At 39.8% G+C, this 20,116-nt stretch overlaps 1 protein-coding gene across 1 annotated transcript in view; it reads right to left on the bottom strand.

Annotated features, from left to right (window-relative positions):
• nphp4 (nephronophthisis 4) overlaps positions 1-20,116 on the bottom strand; it is a 178,853-nt gene that overhangs the window by 143,000 nt on the left and 15,737 nt on the right. Inside the window, exons 4-5 of the mRNA XM_074644653.1 lie at positions 11,954-12,123; positions 11,099-11,163 (exon numbers count right to left, since the gene is read on the bottom strand). Coding sequence (XP_074500754.1) covers positions 11,099-11,163; positions 11,954-12,123 — 235 coding nt within the window. The remainder of the gene's footprint in view (positions 1-11,098; positions 11,164-11,953; positions 12,124-20,116) is intronic.

Genomic DNA, 20,116 nt, shown 5'->3' on the forward strand with positions numbered 1-20,116 from the left:
AAACATGACAATTAACTTTAGTCTTTGCTGTTATTTGACAACCACTAATACATAAAACAATTTGTATAGGGGCAAGAAAAGAAAAAAAAACGTTGAACCCTAAAGATGGACAGAGCAAACATTAAGAAGTTATGACTTTCATTGAATATAAATATACTTTTTTTTACTTTGTTTTATCATTGGTGTCAAAATATAAAATCTTAAGATTTGTTTTGTCTTGAAGTGTCATTATAACCAGCTAAGCCTTTTTTACTGTAAAGAGCATTGCCTGACAAAAGAAAATGTCAATAAAACCCAAATTATACTCACGTCATGTGACCCAAATTTCCACATCTGTCGAGAGCATATATACAAATATAGACTGTGCAGACTGTACGCGTGACAGATGTACAAACACATTCATGTGTACAGTGTAGTATAAACAGAACCACGTGCCCATCACTGTCCATGTCCATTTGATTATATCTGGCCTTTAATGTACAGCAGAAAACCAAACTCCTCAGCAGCCATCAAAATATGCTGCTACAGCATCCCAGTTTAAAAACTACCCAACATCCCACAGTTTAAGGAATTGCTGAATGTAATCCACACAGTTTTTCTCTCAATAAACTGTATGAATCAGCTTTTAAAACATCAGTGCATTTTTCTAACTGCCCTACAAACTTGGCTCACAAGAACAACAACTTTAATACCTGAAATAAAGTCCAGACTTTTGTAAGGAAGAATCCAGCTTGTTCAAATATTGCCCAATGGTAGCTACACAACGAATTCAATTTCTAAAATGATTGAAGACATGAAGTTACACTTCAAAACAAACCGGTAAATCCATCACTAACATATTTATGCTACTACGTTATTCTTCAGAACCACAGAAGTAAAACATTTCAAATCTTTTTACCAAGAAAATAAAAGCAGCAAATGGATCACAATGGGATCAGCTGAATATCAGCACTGAAAAGAAAGTCGATTTTATGTTAAATGTATTTGAAATAGATGGTATCTTGAGGGAGAAAGACATTTCTGTTAATGAAGGAGGTCTTTTTCAATCATATAAAACAAAAAAAAATATGGTGAGTTCACGGGAAGGTTGGGTAGAATGTCCATTTCTGCACTAGACAGGGCCAAGCCTTTATCTTTAAAGTCAATAAGAGAGGATTGAGAAGGAAAGAAGATGATGGCGTATACCGCTACCTGTCCATGACTCATCCCAGCCAAACCCTTTAACTCTCTCTTACAGTTAACTTACTTAACTTAAAAAAAAAGTGCTAATGTATAAAGCCCGAAAAGGAAAATGGTTTGGGGAAATCTCTGAGGTTGCAGCACAGCTTCAGCTCTTTTCTATAAATGTTTTCAGTGGCGGCAGCAGCTTTCATTGAAAAGGTGTTTCTCACCGTGAAACACAGAAAAAAAGTAGGGTGGGAATGAAGAGAGAAAAAGGGAGGGGGAAAAAAAATCAAGCATAGAACTTTCTTGACACAGATGCTGCCCAGGTGTCGGCAACTTTTTCATCATTTATTTCTTGTTATTCATTATGCATCAAGCCTGGGTTTCAGTCAGATGCTGTGCATAGATTAGAAAACTACCCCAATTTTTTCCTTACAGCAGTGGTGTGGTACCTCAGAGTCAGTTGAGCTGCAACTTGGCAGGAGATGTGAAACCAAGGAAGTGGGGGGGGGGGAATAACAAAAAATGGCTCAGCATCAGACAAACAGGCAGTGGTTTTGGGAGATGGTTGAACGGGAAAGAAGAAAGTAATAAAGATGAAAACCAATGGGGTGATTTTTAAGGGAAGGTTTTACTGCCAACTTAGGTAAGAGTGAAGGGATCTGAAGTGGTGACTTGCGTTTGTTTCTATGTTTGGTAACTGTACTAAGCAATCACTACGCTGGTGCTTCTGCATGTCACTTTCCCAGATATCACTTGTCAAACAGTGAAGCTAACAGTAGGGATGTAAACCTCAGGTTTTGCCACAGCTCACTTTCTAAAACAGTTCAATATTTGGTGATTTGGGCTTAAAGGAACAGTGTGTAGGATTTGGTGGCATCTAGTGGTGTGGTTGCAGATTGCAACCAACTGAGTACCCCTCCACTTACTCCCTTTCCAAGACTGCTGTAACGTGAACCGCCAAGTACAAAAATTTGGTAACACCGTTCACCTCGCTGGTCATCCCTACCATAACAACACTACTTTAGGAGCAACGGAAGTCAGACGGCGGCCGGCGGTACCGCGGTTTTGCACTCTGCTGCTCACGTCAACGCAGACGTGGCCTTCAGGTAAACATGAAAGGCTCTCTCTAGAGCCAGTGTTTGGTTTGTCCGCTCTGGGCTACTGTAGAAACATGGTGGTGCAACATGGTGGACTCCATGAAGAGGACCCGCTCTCCTATGTATATATGAAGGGTTCATTCTAAGCTAACGAAAACACAACGGTTCTTAGTTTTAGGTGATTTTACACTAATGAAAACATAGTTACGAATATTATATTCCATTTATGCTAAAAGATCCCCGAAATGTTACACACTGTTGCTTTAAATGATTAGTCGATTATTCGATTAAGAAAAGAAAGCGAAACATTACCGGCCTATAGCCTCTTGAACGTGAGACTGTGCTGCTTTACTTTTTAAATACATCATTGCGAATTGTTGGGTTTTGGACTGGTGGTCTGATATATCAAGCAATTTAAAAATGTTAACTTGGGTTCTGGGAAATGTTGATGTGCATTTTACACTGATTTCCAGAACAACTTTTGAGACTGATACTGACAGACATTTGATAATAAAAAAAAAACAGATACTGATATATCAGCTAATACTTCATACCCAAGAACATGCAACTTTAACTTACGGATTCCTTAAATTTGGTACCTGGTCCACAAAAGATTCCATACATTTTTGTTATCAACGTATACACTGGATGGAGCATTTCACAGTTCAAAAACGAACCTGTCAGTGCTCTCTGGTGAATAAATGATGTAATTTGTTTCTAAATTACCTCAACACGTGTAATATTCACGCCTGACGTGACACTGACACGCTATCCTCTGGTGGACAGGGAGGTCTATCACACGATTTAGTGTGATATCACGTTGCTTCTACATGAACACACACACATAAAAGTACTGTTTAAATGTTGTAAAGCAGAGTTTTCCGTGGCTCAATATGAGCCTAAAGTGGACCATGTTGGAGGTGGAGGAGCCACAACGGGGGAAAAGTGTTGTTTAACTTCATTATGTTTGTTGGAAGTGTGAAGTTCACCCAAACAGCAATAAAGCCTGGCGTAGGTGGTGAAAACAAACACTTATGTGGGTTGCCTTTGAGTCAGATATGCAGGGAAAACCCTTTTGAAGGCACCAGCAAACCTCTTTATCTTAGCCACAGAGAGGCTTTTTGGTATATCAGTGAGAGAATTTGTCATGGCACTACCTTTCTGTCCCCCACACAGACGTACACACAATAAATTGATGCATCGTGGTGTTAATTCAAATTAAGATATGCTAATGTGAACACAATGTACCATCTGTTTGTCCTCTCATCACACTAAGAGGGCCCCAGAGCAGCCCTCCATCCTTCTTATTCCATTTTTTCTTCTCTCCACTCCTTCCCCTTTCCTCCCAGTTGGTCGAGAGCAGAAGCTTAGATGAAGCCAATGAGCTTACTGCCTCCCTTCGTGCTTGTTTCCTCCTCCCTTTTTTGCCTCTCATCCTCTAAGACTTTCAAAAGCCCCGAGGCAACTTCCTTTCCTCTATCGTCTCTCCTTTTCCCATTTCCTGCCTCTTGACCCTGACTCCAGCTCTGGAAAATAGAGAAGCTTTGACTTCTCTGCCACTACAGCTCTATTGCTTTCTTCCCTAATTTCACTGCTCCTTTTTTCTGTTTCAGTTCAGACCGACTTGTCTCCAATTTATATTTCAGCTTTTGGGGTTTCTCCACTGATCTTATACCCTTTGGTCCAAGCTGTATTTCATAGGTTAAAACTGTGTTTAACCTAAACTTACTTTCTATTTCTGCTGAAAAGTGTTTTTATCCAAAATACCACCTTTTCAGAGCCATGGAGAAGCTTGTTTTTTCTTGCTTCTGGCTCCAACACTTTGTTGCTATCTTTTAATCAGCCCAGTGGTTGTATTTTTTCTGAAATCTAATCTATCCATCTGATTATGTCATCTGGTGACGTTCATTTAAAAACAAGACAATCATTATAATTAGAGTTATGAGAATTTACAATTCCCATCACTTTGCATTCCTATTAGGGCTTTCCATCAATTAAAATATTGAATCACAATTAATCGCATGATTGTCTATAGTTAATCACGATTAATCGCAAATTAATCATACATCTTTCATCCACTCAAAATGTACCTTAAAGAGAGATTTGTGAAATATTTAATACTCTTATAAACATGGGAGTGGACAAATATGCTTGCGTTATGCAAATGTATCTATATATTTATTATTGGAAATCAATTAACAACACAAAACAATGACAAATATTGTCCAGAAACCCTCACAGGTACTGCATTTAGCATAAAAAATATGCTCAAATCATAATATGGCAAACTGCAGCCCAACAGGCAACAACAGCTGTCAGTGTGTCAGTGTGCTGACTTGACTATGACTTGCCCCCAAACTGCATGTGATTATCCTAAAGTGGGCATGTCTGTGAAGGGGAGACTCGTGGGTACCCATAGAACCCATTTTCATTCACATATCTTGAGGTCAGAGGTCAAGGGACCCCTTTGATAATGGCGATGCCTGTTTTTCCTCGCAAACATTTAGCGTAAGTCTGGAGAGTTATTTAACCTCCTTCGCAACAAGCTAGTATGACATGATTGGTACCAGTGGATTCCTTAGGTTTATATGATGCCTCCATCTTAACTCCAGCTTTAAAACTGAGCCTGCTACGACCTAAAAATTGCAATTTGCGTTAATGCGTTAAAGAAATTAGTGGCGTTAAAACAAATTTGCGTTAATGCGTTATTATCGCGTTAACTTTGACAGCCCTAATTCCTGTTTCCACCAAGACAGTCTTCTACTAGACAAACCCTTTTCAACTTTCCTTCATTTTCTTCTTCATTTATTCATGTTTCTAGTTCTATCCATTCATTATCCCACCCCATAGGGGGGAGTGTGAGTGTGTGTGTGTGTGTGTGTGTGTGTGTGTGTGTGTGTATGTCACTCAGCCAGTGGCAGAGAGCCCTGCTAGGCAGTAGAACACAGAGACATAGTGTTTGGCAGCCACCTACAGTATATATCCTGCCTGTCCCTGCTCACACTCTGCCAAATGCATCCCCCTACACACATCACACCATACACATATACAACAACATGCCCCTGGCAGTGGCACTTCTCTGCAATGAAGGCCCATTGTCAAAGCTGGCATTGCCATTGCAAAACTATGGACTCTGTTAGAACATGCTGTACAATTGCATATAAGTATGAGACATAATTGGAAGGGGACAAACACTAGCTCATGCAAGTCAATAGCATGGCGGTCCATATTAGCTTCTTTCAACAAGTTATTCACAATGATACAAACAACAACAAAACGCTTCAATTGAGAGTAGGGATGTCAGTTTTAACAGATGACGCATCGATTCTGAATTGAAACATTTACAATATTGTTTTCTTTTCTCACCTGCTCTTTAATTCACTCTGAGAGTGACAATTGGTTAAAGGACCAGTGTGTAACAATTAGGGGGATCTATAGGCAGAAATTGAATTTAAAATTAATAAGTATGTTTTCTTTAGTGGATAATCACCTGAAAATAAGAATCGTTGTTTTGTTACCTTAGAATGAGCCGTTTATATCTACACAGGGAGCGGGTCCTCTTCACGGAGCCCAGAACGGACAAACAAAACTCTGTTAACTTTTCCTGCTTGGGGCGGAGTCAATATGGTTACTCGCTCCCGTCGCCACCGCCCTCTTGCTCTTGCTTCACCACTCACTTCCCACGTGCACACACACACACACACTCAGAGCACTGGCTCTGCTTCAACTGGCTCTAGAGAGGGCCATTCACGTTTTTGCGTCGGCCACCGTAGCTCTCCAACACGCTTGGCACACGGGAGAGTCTTCAGTTGGTTGCAATCTCCTCACCACACCGCTAGATACTGCCAGATCCTACACACTGGACCTTTAACATGAAGCTTCAGCACCCATGTTAACCAATCGATGTTAAATATTAAATTAACATATAGACAGACATGTGTACCCAGTAAAAAATGTTCCCGGTGGTTAATCGTTGACATCCCGAATTGAAAGGGATTATTTCTGTATGAGTTCATACATTGCTTTTTAGGAAAATCCTACTCATTGTGCCTTTAAAGTAATGAAATAAATAGTGCGCCGCTGTGCTGTATTGTCTTCAGCACTAACGCTAATGCAGTACCAGGGAAACCCATCATTATCCACAACACTGCACTGATGCAGATCTTTTGAAATCAAAGAGACCGTGTTATTTTCTACTCTGTTTTGCTAATGTTAGTCTCTAGATGATGGTGTAAAAAGTATTCATAAAATACTTTCTTTCATCTTGCAGAGCCAGTTATTATATTAATTCATCCAAATTGTGCCAAAACACGACAAAAAACGGAGTTACCACAAGGCCACGAGGTGCACTCTCTCTTTCCATTCATCTGTCTTTATTCCTACTTTGAGAAGAACCCAGTGAACACATTTACCATACTAGAATATATCTGTACCTTTTGCTGCATGTTGTGATGCAGCAAACAATTCTCAATGGATTGTGAAGACAAAGACCACATTTTGCACTGCGAACAGCGGACTGAATGCTGACCTACTCCGGAGGACGGAGTACACTTACTGTCCTTGGAACGGGAAAATAAGCTCCATTTTGTAAATGATAGGACCGAGGTTTGTTTGCTCTTCTTATACTTTCTTAACAGGAAAGTTCATACAGTATGTACACAGTATACACAGTGCTAAAAAATGTAATTGGAAGCACTTTTAATGCCCTAAAGACACAGAAGGACAAACACTAGCTCATGCTAGTCAATAGCCTGGCGGTCAATATGAGCTTATTTCAACAACTTTTTCACAATGATACAAAATCAACAAAATGCTTCAAAGTTGTTATGGCCCTGGATGTGACATTCAGCGAGAGGAAAAACACAGGACTCAGGTTTCTCCTGCTGCCAAATCACAAAATGGAGCCTTGCAGTAGAGTGCTCTGTCTGCCTTCAAGCTGAGGCCATCTCAGACAAACTGTGTGCCGTTTAGATCATGTTTACACCAACATTTGCACTGCATAAAAATACACAGCCTCCTCATTCAATAAGACCATAGTGTGGGCACCACGCCGAACGCAGAGGGCAGCCCACCAAAAAAAAAAACCTTCCTGGTTTGGATTTTGTGTTCTCTCAAGTAAACCACAGTATTTTCAGTCATGTCATGTTCACAGTAGGGATGCACTGATACGAATACCGGATCGGATATCGGTGACAATGACTATTCAATTCAATTCTATGTTTATATACTATATACATTATATACTGGAATTTGTATTCCTGGTTTAGTTTTGACCAATTTGTTGCTGCATTAAAAAGGTTTACACTTGAATTTTAACTCCTGTTAATTTTGAAGATGTTTTACCAAGTTGCTGGTGTACGATAGTAATAAATAACAATACAGTAAATTTATAACTATGTGTCCATTTGTTACATTTTTTTTTACAAAGTTAGGAAAGCAATGTTTAAGTCAAGCCTGATGTAGCCTTACACATAAAAAAGAATGATCTCAGTCACTTCCACACAGTGAGGCATACAGATTATTAATTAAACACAGGTATCCGTACTCCGTTATCGAGACTGAAAAAGTCGGATCGGTGCATCCCTAGTTCACAGGGTGCCATTTGTCGTTTTTGATCGGTTGCCAACATTCAAGAAGGCAGGTCTTAGATAATACGAGCTGGGGTGGACAGGTGGGTCAAAAAACACCAGACTTTCGCCCAGGAGGCCGCTGTTCATATCCTGTGTGAAGGTCAACTTTGATTTATTTGTCACGTAACTTCCATACTTAAGTAATGCCACTTAACTAACCGTAGACATTTTAACCAAAAACACGATCTTTTCCTAAACCTAACTAAGTATTTTTGTTGCCTAAACCTAACTGAAGACAGCCGTTTTGTTTTTTTTAAAAGACTGTATGCATGTAAAGAGCGGATATTGACACGTGTTGCTGGACATTCTTGGGAAAACACGTGAAAAATGAGGAATAACTTCTTCAGAAATAACTTTCTGTCTGCATCTATTTGTTAACCTAAATTGAACTGAAACTAACTGAGCTCAGCACGCCATTGTTGACATGAGAAGAGAGACGAGTAAGCCGGCCCAGCCACACAGTCGGGTGAGCGACATGTCTACGCCCGAAGCCATCAGCTTGTTTTAGGACAATAAGGAAGCACACTCCGTTGTAATGATGATGGTGAGTGATGCTTGCTATGACATTAAAATGGTAGACGTGTGGAAATACAGATATTTGTAGTTTAAATCCATTCACTTATATTCAGTTCAACTTCTAACCCCAACTTCATTTGCAACACGTCAAGAAGTTATGAATATATTTTTCTTATCCGGAGCAACAGTGTTTTCAAAAACTAAGTCGGGGAAACTGAATAATGTGGAATTTGTAATGAATGAAGAATGAAAACAATGTCAGCCTCCAGGGCATGTTTTCTCATCATAATTCTTTACCACATCAGACCACCGTAAGGAAATGTACTTATTTCACTCCAGCAAAGATCAGTTTTCGATATTTTTTTCTGTCTACAAATTCACACTCAAGATGCTTCACATCAAGCAGTAGAGACAAGTACTGTGTGTTCCTGTCACAGTGGATGAGACTGAAAGTGATATAAAGAAATGAAAAAAGGGTTCTGACTATAAAAAAGCAGCAAGAGTGGCAGCAGTATGGCCCTTAGAACAAAAAAGCAACGTTCCACTAAACAACAGGCATGTGGTTAATAATTCAGCAAGTATAAGAGTCCGTTTGAGAGAAGGTTTTCTAATATTCATGTGACATGATAGCCAAGACAGGAACTCTGGCTCTCACTGGGCGCAGTATTATTCATACTGTGAGGCACTACAGTGTTTTGTAATTCATAGCCTTGGTTTTTAGGCCAAGCGAGGACATAGCTAGACAAACCCTGAGCTTCAGTAGCAAACTCAATAATTCAAATGCTTGTTCTCAAATGCTAACCCGATACAAGTCTGATATTCAAAGATAATCCAATCAATAGTCCACAAAACAACTCACACCCAAAGCCAGATGAATAACCAAACTGTCAACCTCCAGCAGGGAGATCCACAGTTATATTGATTCATTCAATCATAAGTCGATTGAAATAATCTATTAAAATATTTAAGTGTGAATAATCGCAAATTAATCGCACATTTTTGTATCTGTTCAAAATGTCCCTTAAAGGGAGATTTGTCAAGTATTTAATACTCTTGTCAACATGGGAGTGGACAAATATGCTGCTTTATGTAAATGTAAGTATATATTCATCATTGGAAATCAATTACCAACACAAAACAATGACAAATATTGTCCAGAAACCCTCACAGGTACTGCATTTAGCATAAAAAGCATGCTCAAACCATAACACGGAAAACTCAAACCCAACAGGCAACAACAGCTGTCGTTGTGTCAGTGTGCTGACTTGACTATGACTTGCCCCAAACTGCATGTGATTATCATAAAGTTGGCATGTATGTAAAGTGGAGACTCGTGGGTATCCATAGAACACTTTTCATTCTCATATCTTGAGGTCAGAGGTCAAGGGACCACTTTGAAAGTGTCCATGCCAGTTTTTCCTCGACAAAATTTAGCTTATATTTGGAGCGTTATTTAACCTCCTTCACAACAAGCTAGTATGACATGGTATGGTTGGTACCAATGGATTCCTTAGGTTTTTCAAGTTTCATATAATGTCAATATCTTCACTCTAGCTTTTAAACGAGCCTGTTACAACCTCCGAAAGACCAAATAGCATTAATGCGTTAAAGAAATTAGTGGCATTAAAACAAATTTGCATTAACGTGTTATTATTGCGTTCACTTTGACATAAGTACTAGCTTTCTTCATTACCTATTCATCGAATATGTAATTGTTAGGAATCATGCAGACTGCTAGGATCTTTAAAATCACTCAGAGCTTTGGACACAACTTGCACATATGCTCTTAAAGAAAAATATAGCTAAAAAGTAAACTACAAAAATAACTGCAACTGGCCTGAGAAGAAAATATGATGGTCAATAATACATTGAACCTGGCTGCCTGGGAAATGAGAATACTTTCATTTCAAGCCAAACGCAAGGGGGCAAGGCGTTGTCTGCTTCAAATGTGTGGCGTTTCTCTCTTTTAGACTTCTCTGTTTGACTGACCTTACACGCAGTTGACCCGTCCTCCTGTGATGGTCCCTGGCAGAGTATTCAGATCACATCTTTATGTCATTTCACACTTTTCATTGCCCATTATAATTGTATTGTTTTCCCACAGCACCTAATGCACTGGTATCTCTTTTACAGTTTTCACACCGAATATTTATTTTGTTTTTCCTCATAAGGGTTTGTGCTGGGAGTTTTTCTAAGTCAGCGAGGTTCTGGGATGGCGGTGCCAGCTGAGCTGGGTTAGATAAGTTAAATGTTTTGCTATTCAATCTACTTTATTTCACTATATTTTATTATAGCATAAGCCACCACTCTGATACTTTAGCATTTTACTTTATGAGTAGTTGTTACATCTATGCAGAATATGGATTACAGTCTCCAAAGGTTACGCCTGACGTAATCCCTTCAGACGATATGAAATGTTAGTGAATCATTGGTATGATATTACATTTTGGAACAGCTCAGCTTGCTATAACAAGACAAAGAACAGAACTGAGGGGTGGCACTGCACCCTTTATTGTCGACAGGGTCGTTGTGTGTAGCTAAAGATGTCGTTGTCTTTAAATAAATACCACTAAATCCCACATGTACTGTGGCCCTTACATTATTCCTGCTGCATTACTTAATACCTAAAGTAAATAAGCCAAATACAGTAACTACTAAAAGCTATAGTATATTTAAAAAGGTCCTTACGGTCAACAGTGTCCTTCAGGAGGGGAAGGAGGAGGTTTCTTGGTGATCCATGGTGTAGATTCAGCCTAGAAAATAAATTAAAACCAACCTGAATGAATGGAGCTGCTATAGTTGCCAATATACACACAAAAACGTGTGTCTCAAGTTGTGCTAGCTACATTTAATTCTAGTGTCAACAACTGGCATCTCTCAACCAGGGCTGCAACTAACGATTATTTTCATTGTCGATTAATCTGTTGATCATTTTCTCGATTAGTCGTTTAGTTGTTTGGTGTATAAAATGTCAGAAAATGGTGAAAAATGTCGAACAGTGTTTCTTAAAGCCCAAGATGACGTCCTCAAATGTCTTGTTTTGTCCACAACTCAAAGATATTCAGTTTACTGTCATAGAGGAGTTAAGAAACCAGAAAATATTCACATTTAACAAGCTGGAATCAGAGAATTCTAACTTTTTTTTCATAAAAAAATTAAACCAATTATTTGATTATCAAAATAGTTGCCGATTAATTTAATAGTTAACAAACTAATCGATTAATCGTTGCAGCTCTACTCTCAACCAGACTAACTCCCTGACCACCCCCTCTAAATCCTGACTAATGACAACAGAACAAACCCCAAACTGCTTATGCAAAGTAGTACTTTAGTTCTGCAAGCATGCAGAAAAAGTGAAATTACTACAGCTGCTACATACCGTATTATTGCTAGGGCTTGATAGGTATAAGTATATTTAACAATCTCAGAGTCCCTGGATGATATTCAAGCAGCAACCCCCTCACCACAACCATACCTGTCCTTCATCTCCTCATGATAACCGAATTAATACCCGGCTGGTGTAATTAAGAGTGGGCTAATCACCTTCTGTCCCCATCAGCAGCCTGAGCCTCTGGCCTGTTGGTAAAAAGCTCCAGGACAGTGAAGCCTCGCCCCAGGGCCTGCTGGGAGCCGTCTGGCCTGGGTGACAGCGACACCAGCTCCAGGACCACCACCGTGCTGGGCAACCGCAGAGACGTATGGAAATACAGGACCTAAAGGAACCACATGGAGTGAAGAAAGACGTCATCAATGGATTTTATCTAAAGCCAACGTCTGTGATCTAAACTGTGGTGTAATGTTAATATAAATGAGACCAAAGAAACATTGAATTATGCATCAAGTTACACAGTTCGTCTTTAAATGATATCATTATACCATAAAACACTGACATTTAGCTCTGTTAACACACTTTTAAATAGAGTCCCTTCTGATAAAGGGGACATATGATGAAGAACTCTCTTTTTCAGTGCTTGTGTTCATACATTTGGGTATCTGGAGTGCCTACCAACCCACAAACTGTGACATAAGTCAGATTTTTTGTGGGCTGTCTAGATCAGAAAACATGTGATTCAACAAGCCATTCAGATTTGGCTCACCTTCCTATGTCGCATGCAGGCTCATTAGAATATATTGCCCACAGCTTGAGAACTACCTTTGCAAAGGTATACCATATTTTACTCACAAGCCAATCATAGCAAACTGGGCTTTTTCAGAAGGGGGGCTTAAAGAGACAGGCGCTAAAACGGAGCATTTCAGACAGAGGGTGAATACAGGTATATTCAGACAGTATGAGAAAGTAATGTATTTTTTGAACATTAAAGCATGAAAACATATTCTAGTAGAAACACAAAATACAAGTATGAACCTGGAAGTGAGCATGATATGTCCCCTTTAAGAGTTTGATTGACAGTCACATCAGCCCAAACGAACCGCACTAAACAGGGTAACGTACAAGGGTTTGTTTTAAAACAGGTTAGGTGTGAAAGCACCCTAAAAGATCATGTTATGCCTTATTCCAAAGCTTTTTGTAAAATGTATTATACCATAAACTGCATGTTGAGAATCCCTAAAGGGAAATTACATATAAACTATTGAAGATGGTGCACAGTCCCATGGTACCTAGCTCGGCTTTCAGCATCAACTCTTGCTGACATTGAAGTTGCTGCAGTCCGGGGGACAGTCGTCATACATAAGAACATCATACACATATAGTATTGGGACCTTGACACAGGGGACGCTGAGAATGAACAGCTGGAAGTATCACAAAGGCTGCTCTTATTTCATCAGGTTTGTCTGATTTTTCTACAAAAAAAAAAAAAAAAAAAACATGCGCCACTGGAATAACTTGAAAAATGATACCACAGTATCACAAACCTATTTCATGGTATATACTGTATGTATTCCAGATGACTGGTATCCTGAATGAACTGAATTTGGCTCCTGGTGGCCACATCATATGAAGTAACAACTCTTAAAATAGACACATTTCTTCAATCGTCATGAAAATACCACAGCTCAAATGAAAATGACATCAGCAGAATGGATAGGTCACTCACTATTGATCGGGTAGGGGGAAACAAAATACCCCCTCCCAACAAGACATGGGCTAAAATTAACATGTCAGGCTGAAAGAATGAAGTGCAGGGCTGCTAAAGAGCTATTCAATTAATCATCAACTATTTAGATAATCGATTAATCGGTCTGGGTAATTTTTTAAGGAAAAAAAAGTCAAAATTCTCTGATTATTGCTTCTTAAATGTGAACATTTTCTGGTTTATTTACTCCTCTATGACAGCAAACGGAATATCTTTGAGTTGTGGACAAAACAAGACAATTGAGGACGTCATCTTGTGCTTTGGGGAACACTGATCCAACATTTTTCACCATTTTCTGGCATTTTATAGACCAAACAACTAGTCGATTAATCCAGAAAATAATCAACAGATTAATTGACAATGAAAATAATCATTAGTTGCAGCCCTAATGAAGTGAAACGAAACGGCAGTTCAGTCTGATTATCAGGCAAAAAGATTGTTCGCCTCGATGCAATCATGAAACGTACACCTTGTTTGGTCTTTTTTTCATCCACAACAATTGCTGTGCTGCTTTTCATCCTCTGCGGTCATGCCACGCACATTGGTGTCAATCTCCATATAGCAGGTCTCTAAAGGATGGAGCCAAACATCCAGCGTTGACAAGAATACCTGATTGGTGAGTGTGTGATATCAAAAAACACACATTCAAGAGGCGGTTTTGTCCCCTCCTGGTGAGGAGACTCTTTAGGAATATGTGGAGGGTTTGACCTCCCTATTTTTACACAATATCAGAGGAAGACAGTCAAGCCTTTTGGGAGCCTGTTTGTAGTCCGTGCCAGGTAGGTGCAATTGTTTACAGACTCTGATCTGACATTCAAATTGGAAATAATAGCCTACCTACAGCACAGCCACACTGATTTACATGCACAAAGGCCTGAATATGATAAAGAGACCCACAAATTCTATGTGATCCATCGGTCCCCGAGCACAACAAAGCCTGGTATTTTTCAAAGCCATAAAAGAAGAACATGACAGTGTCAACAGAAGAAAATGGCATAACTTGACATGAGCTACCTTGAAATACAGAGCCAATTTCTCCCAGCCCACTGTGGCAGAGCCTGTTCATCTTCAACCCCAGCTAACAGCCACAACGGAGCAGTAGATTCAAATGTCCTTCCTATTCAGCCACATCAGTCTTTATCTATGTGCATGGTGAGTTTAAATTACTAGGTTTCCAAATACGAATGGAAAACGTGGGAGGCAAAGATACTCGTCTAGCCATGGTTTGATTTAGTTAAATGTCTGTTAGCTTGTTTTCATATATTCACCGGACTTTGCCTTGCCGACAAGGATTTGGGGATTCACAAATTAGATCATAAACTGATGTGTCTGCTAAGATGAAAGTCTCCCGCTGGAGGTGATTCAACATTAATAAATGTTTGTGAAGGCTTTATCAACACGGGCAATTTAGACAGAATGGGATAAGTAACAACTAGGGCTGTCAAACGTAATGTGATAAAAATGCTATTTTGTTTTAATGCCAATAATTTCTTTAATGCATTAAAGCAACTTGCGATTTTTAGGTTGTAACGGGCTCAGTTTTAAAGCTAGAGTAAAGATACTGGCATCATATGAAACTAAAAAATCAAAGGAATCCATCGATACCAACCATGTCATAGCTTGTTTTGCGAAGGAAGCTAAATAATACTCCAAACACGCTAACATTTTTGGGAGGAAAAACTGTCCCTTCGCATCTGACCTCAAGATATGTGAATGAAAATAGGTTCTATGGGTACCCACGAGTCTCCCCTTTACAGACATGCCCACTTTATGATAATCACATCTAACAACTGACTAATTTCTCAGTAACATTTTCTGGCACTAAGCATTTCTTCTGTGTGTTTGCTGAGCTTTGAATTCTGACAGATATTCCAGCAGCAGCAAACACTGGCTGAGCTGGGAAAGTAAAAATATCCCCCATCCCAAGATGCATGTCATTCAGTATTCATGGACTGAAAAGTTTACTTTCACTCACTTTATTTATCTATTTATTTCCCTCAGACCTTAACTCCCAAATCAAAGCCTTATCTGTGACTGAACTTCTCTTGAACCTATCTCAAGCTGTATGAACAAGACATTCTCTATCATGTTCACCCAAGGTCCCTCCCCCTGTGATAATGTGGAATTTGCATTGTGGTCAAAGACGTAGTCCCCAGTCTCAGAGCGATCCAAACGTGGACATTGTTCATGAAGGATTTCCAATTCAAAGGTAGAATTTCTTTTTCATCTGCCTCGCTGCTTTGATATACCTCCAAAATGATTCTGTTCCAATCTTGGGGGAAAAAAATAAATAAATAAACATTGTCCCCACGGAGCACATATCTCCTTTTTTCAATTTGCAATAATTCAGATTTTCAAAGGATGTAGTCAATGCTCAAGAAAACAACCATGACTGGTTATGAATATTTTGAGAAAGACAAGCTGAACTGAGGATAAAATAGTGTCAAGTGTTTTGAATAAATATTTTAAGCTAATTCATGATACATGAGCTGATTTGTACAGCTTTTCCGTGATAGTACAGCATGCTTTAGCTGTACCTTGTTCCGCCTCACAGGGCCTTTATCATATCTTTCTCCAGAACAAACTCACAGGGGCCGAAGAGTGATGGTGCTACGTCTTCTACAAACTGTATTGGGAGGTAGTACTGCAAATAATAAATTAATGACACTGTAATTACGGCTGTCACGTTAACGGCACTAGTTCCTTTAACACGTTAATGCAACTTGCGATTTTTAGGTTGTAGCAGGCTCAGTTTTATAGCTAGAGTGAAGATACTGGTATCATATGAAACTAGAAAACCTACGGAATCCATTGGTACTACTACCAACATATCATACTAGCTTGTCATGAAGGAGGTTAAATAACGCTCCAAATTTAAGATACATTTTGGAGAGGAAAAACTGGCATGGTCGTTTTCAAAGGGGTCCCTTGACCTCTGACCTCAAGATATGTGAATGAAAATGGGTTCTATGGGTACTACGAGTCTCCCCTTTACAGACATGCTCACTTTATGATAATCACATGCCGTTTGGGGCAAGTCATAGTCAAGTCAGCACACTTACACACTGACAGCTGTTGTCGACTGTTGGGCTGCAGTTTGCCATGTTATGATTTGAGCATATTTCTTTATGCTAAATGCAGTACCTGTGAGAGTTTCTGGACAATATTTGTCATTGTTTTGTGTTGTTAATTGATTTCCAATAATAAATATATACATACATTTGCATAAAGCAGCATATTTGCCCACTCCCATGTTGATAAGAGTATTAAATACTTGACAAATATACCTTTAAGGTACATTTTGAACAGATAAAAAATGTGAAATTAATTAATGATCGATCGCGATTAACTATGGACAATCATGCGATTAATCACAATTAAATATTTGAATCGACTGACAACCCTAACTGTAATGTTTTGTACTAACAGGAAATGAAGTAAGGCGTGTGTTAACAGAAGTCATAGGAGTTTTGTTTTGTTTTAGATATACTGTTAGGTACACCGTTACCTCCGCCCCCAAGCAATGGAAATAAATTTGTTCTCACTTTCAAATACTCAACAATGACACTTGCCTGAGCAAAGCTCCGACTTTGTACCATTTCAAGACCAACATAATTGACTACACTTTTCCCCAGAACTTAACGTTAAGGCAATGTTATGAGATCTTGCTCCTTCCCGACGCCACGGGAGCACTGGGAGATGTCATTGAGAAAACAGCTTGCATCGGCAGCAATGCCAGGCGCAGCATATGTCGGACCTAATGAGAGGTTATAGTGCGCAGCGACTGTCAACAAAGCAGTAATCGATTCTCGCAGGGGTAAATATCCACCCCCCACCCCCAACACAACTTGAGTAAAAAGGGGCGAACGGCAATGGGCTGACATTAAAACATCATCAGCACAGAGGCATGTAGCTTGAAGTCACTGTCATACCGACAACCAGCCTGTCTGCAGCTTTCGGGGGGTTTTGCTGAGACCCCTTTGTGGGTGACAGAGAACTTAACTATGACAGGAAAGAGGCAAATGAAAATTTAACAGAGCTGCTGTGAGATGTAAAGCTACGGTAGAGAAGAGAGTGCGAGAGAGATAAAGGCAGACGATTGTGATGGTGGTTCTGCCTTGAATCATTTTAGATCTGTCTCATAGTAAACTGAATTTACTTGATATGGCAGCAGGTACAAATGTATCCTGGTAAAACCTTTATGAAACTGCCATTGAGACAGAAGTCATGTTTTTTGGTGTGAATTCATGAAAGTTAATTGTAACATTTCGGTCGCTTAAAAATGTCTTATTCAGCGTTCGGTTGTACTTAGCTCCACCCACTCGTGTTACTTCTGGTTGCAAAAAACCAAGATAGCAATAGCCAAAATGCCAAAACTCAAGGACTCAAAGCGTCAGTCCACAAACCACTGGGTGACGTCACGGTGACTACGTCCACTTCTTATATACAGTCTATGAATTTATTGCACAACATTAATAGACAGAGAAAAAGTACACACTAAACCGTAAAGCCGACTTATCGTCTACTGAAAGGTGATAACAAAAACGGTATTGCATCATTAATCCGTAATCAGTGATTTGTAATGTTTATACACTGTAAAACTTGCTTTTGGAAAATGTGAATAAAAACTTGTATTATAGCTTCATAGAGTCCTATTAGTGGCTGTTGGTGCTAAACAAGCAATTATGGACGTCTCATAGTGCTATCAGACTGTAAAAGCGGAGGCTAATTCTTCCGGCCCCCTCGAGGTGGTCATTCAAATGCCTGACTTGTGGGCAACTGGGCAAGCACTGAAGGGGGAATCACAGGCATTGCACAAAACAAAGAGGCTGCAAATGAGCACAGGTTTTGCATAGAGGTCCAGAGCAACTGGAGTGTAATTGACAGGGCCCTGTTGTTTGACCCCTGGAGGCTTCCCAAAAGAAAAGCAAACAGGGCATTTCCATTTAGCCAACACGCTGGCTGGAAGGCTGGGAGCACTAGTGTAAGCTACCTGGGACTTAGATAACAGGCCATCTCCACATGTCTGCATGCCTGTATTAACTATTCACATGTTATGCATGAACCTGAATGCATGTGACTGTGTATGCACGTGGGTTGAAGATGAATAAAGGCTGCCATCATACAGCATTGAAAAAAAACACAACCGGGCTTTATATAAGTGTACATGTGACTGTGAGCTCCTACTGTATATCTACTACAGTTGTTACTTTTGGCTTTCACCCTGAGACTTTGTTGCGAAAAGCAAAAACTCAAAGTCATAGCTCAACTCATGAAGTCCTATGAAGCTAAGCAAGCACATGCACTCAGGAAGATTCTTGGCTGTAACGCCTTGATACTAGTTTTGGCAGCATGGCCAATGCCTTGAAGTGTGTGTGGGGGGGAGAGAAAGAGAGAGAGATACAGTAAGTCATTTGACAGGCACAGAACCAGCGGGTATCAGCATCACAAATCCTCTCTGTGTGAAATTCTGAGACTGTCAACAGGAGAGATGAGAGATGGCGGTGTGGATGATAGAGAGGCAGAGAAAAAGACAGGGATGGAGGCTCCCGGCTTCCTTATGGCCAATTATGTCACTGGATCACAGCTGGGGCAGAGTATGCATATGACAGTTGAATCCAATAGACTTTCAACAAGAGGTTCTCACAGGTCAGACAGTTTGGACCGGATGTGGAACTGACCCGTGGAGAAGCTCCCAAAAACCCACTTCTAAATAGCTTCGCTAGTAATTCTCTAGTAGTCTAAAACAGCCAAAATGCCCCAAAAGAGGTCTGAATTGGGCTGGAGGATAATTAATCCCAAATAGAGAAAAAAAAGGAACACTGGCAGCAGCATGATGAGCCACAAATTAACAAAACAGAATAGCAACACATGTCCCAAGAATCAATGTAAAGTCATAGAAAGGAATTCCAAAAATAAAGTCCCAATTAGTCAGAAGAATACAATTTGGACGCGGCCAAATTCAAACCTCTGAATCACTGCCACCATCTCCAATTTTCTTTTTAACGATTCAGATACGTCTGCTGCTGTTCTCATTATTGCTTTGCAGGTGGGATTAAGAATGGAGACATCATCTTCCTGTGCCAGACGCAGTAAAATAGCAACAGATAAATTGCCACAAAATATGGTGATGACAAAAAGTGTGGATGGGAGCGATGTAGCTAAACCATAGACTGTACAAAGATGGACAAGTTCAAAAGTGAAGTCAAAACTTCTCGATCGCCCCCTGGTGGCTGGCTGCAGTATAGGTCATAAAGCCCGCCTCCTCCATGTTAGCTGAAGGGACATGGATTAAAAAGTCAAAGTACACATCAAATAAATTTTTCCCAAAGATGGTTTCTGTCATTTTAGGTAGTTCTCATCACGCTGATTTATGTTCAAGTGTTCAAGTTTGGTTTTAATTAGTTATTTGATGCTGAAAAAAGGCGGTGAGATGTCACGATTGACAGATGTGATTGACAGATGTGACTGACAGCTGCTTTGAGTGAAGTTGTCACGCAGCCGAGGCTCGAGAATTGTATGAGAGAGGAGATGTAACTTTAACTTGCCATCACCTTCACGAGTCAATTTGATCATCATTTGATCATTTGCATCTTTCTAGCCAAACAGC

The sequence above is a fragment of the Sebastes fasciatus genome, chromosome 8 (genome assembly GCF_043250625.1).
Source record: "Sebastes fasciatus isolate fSebFas1 chromosome 8, fSebFas1.pri, whole genome shotgun sequence".
Lineage (NCBI taxonomy): Eukaryota > Metazoa > Chordata > Actinopteri > Perciformes > Sebastidae > Sebastes > Sebastes fasciatus.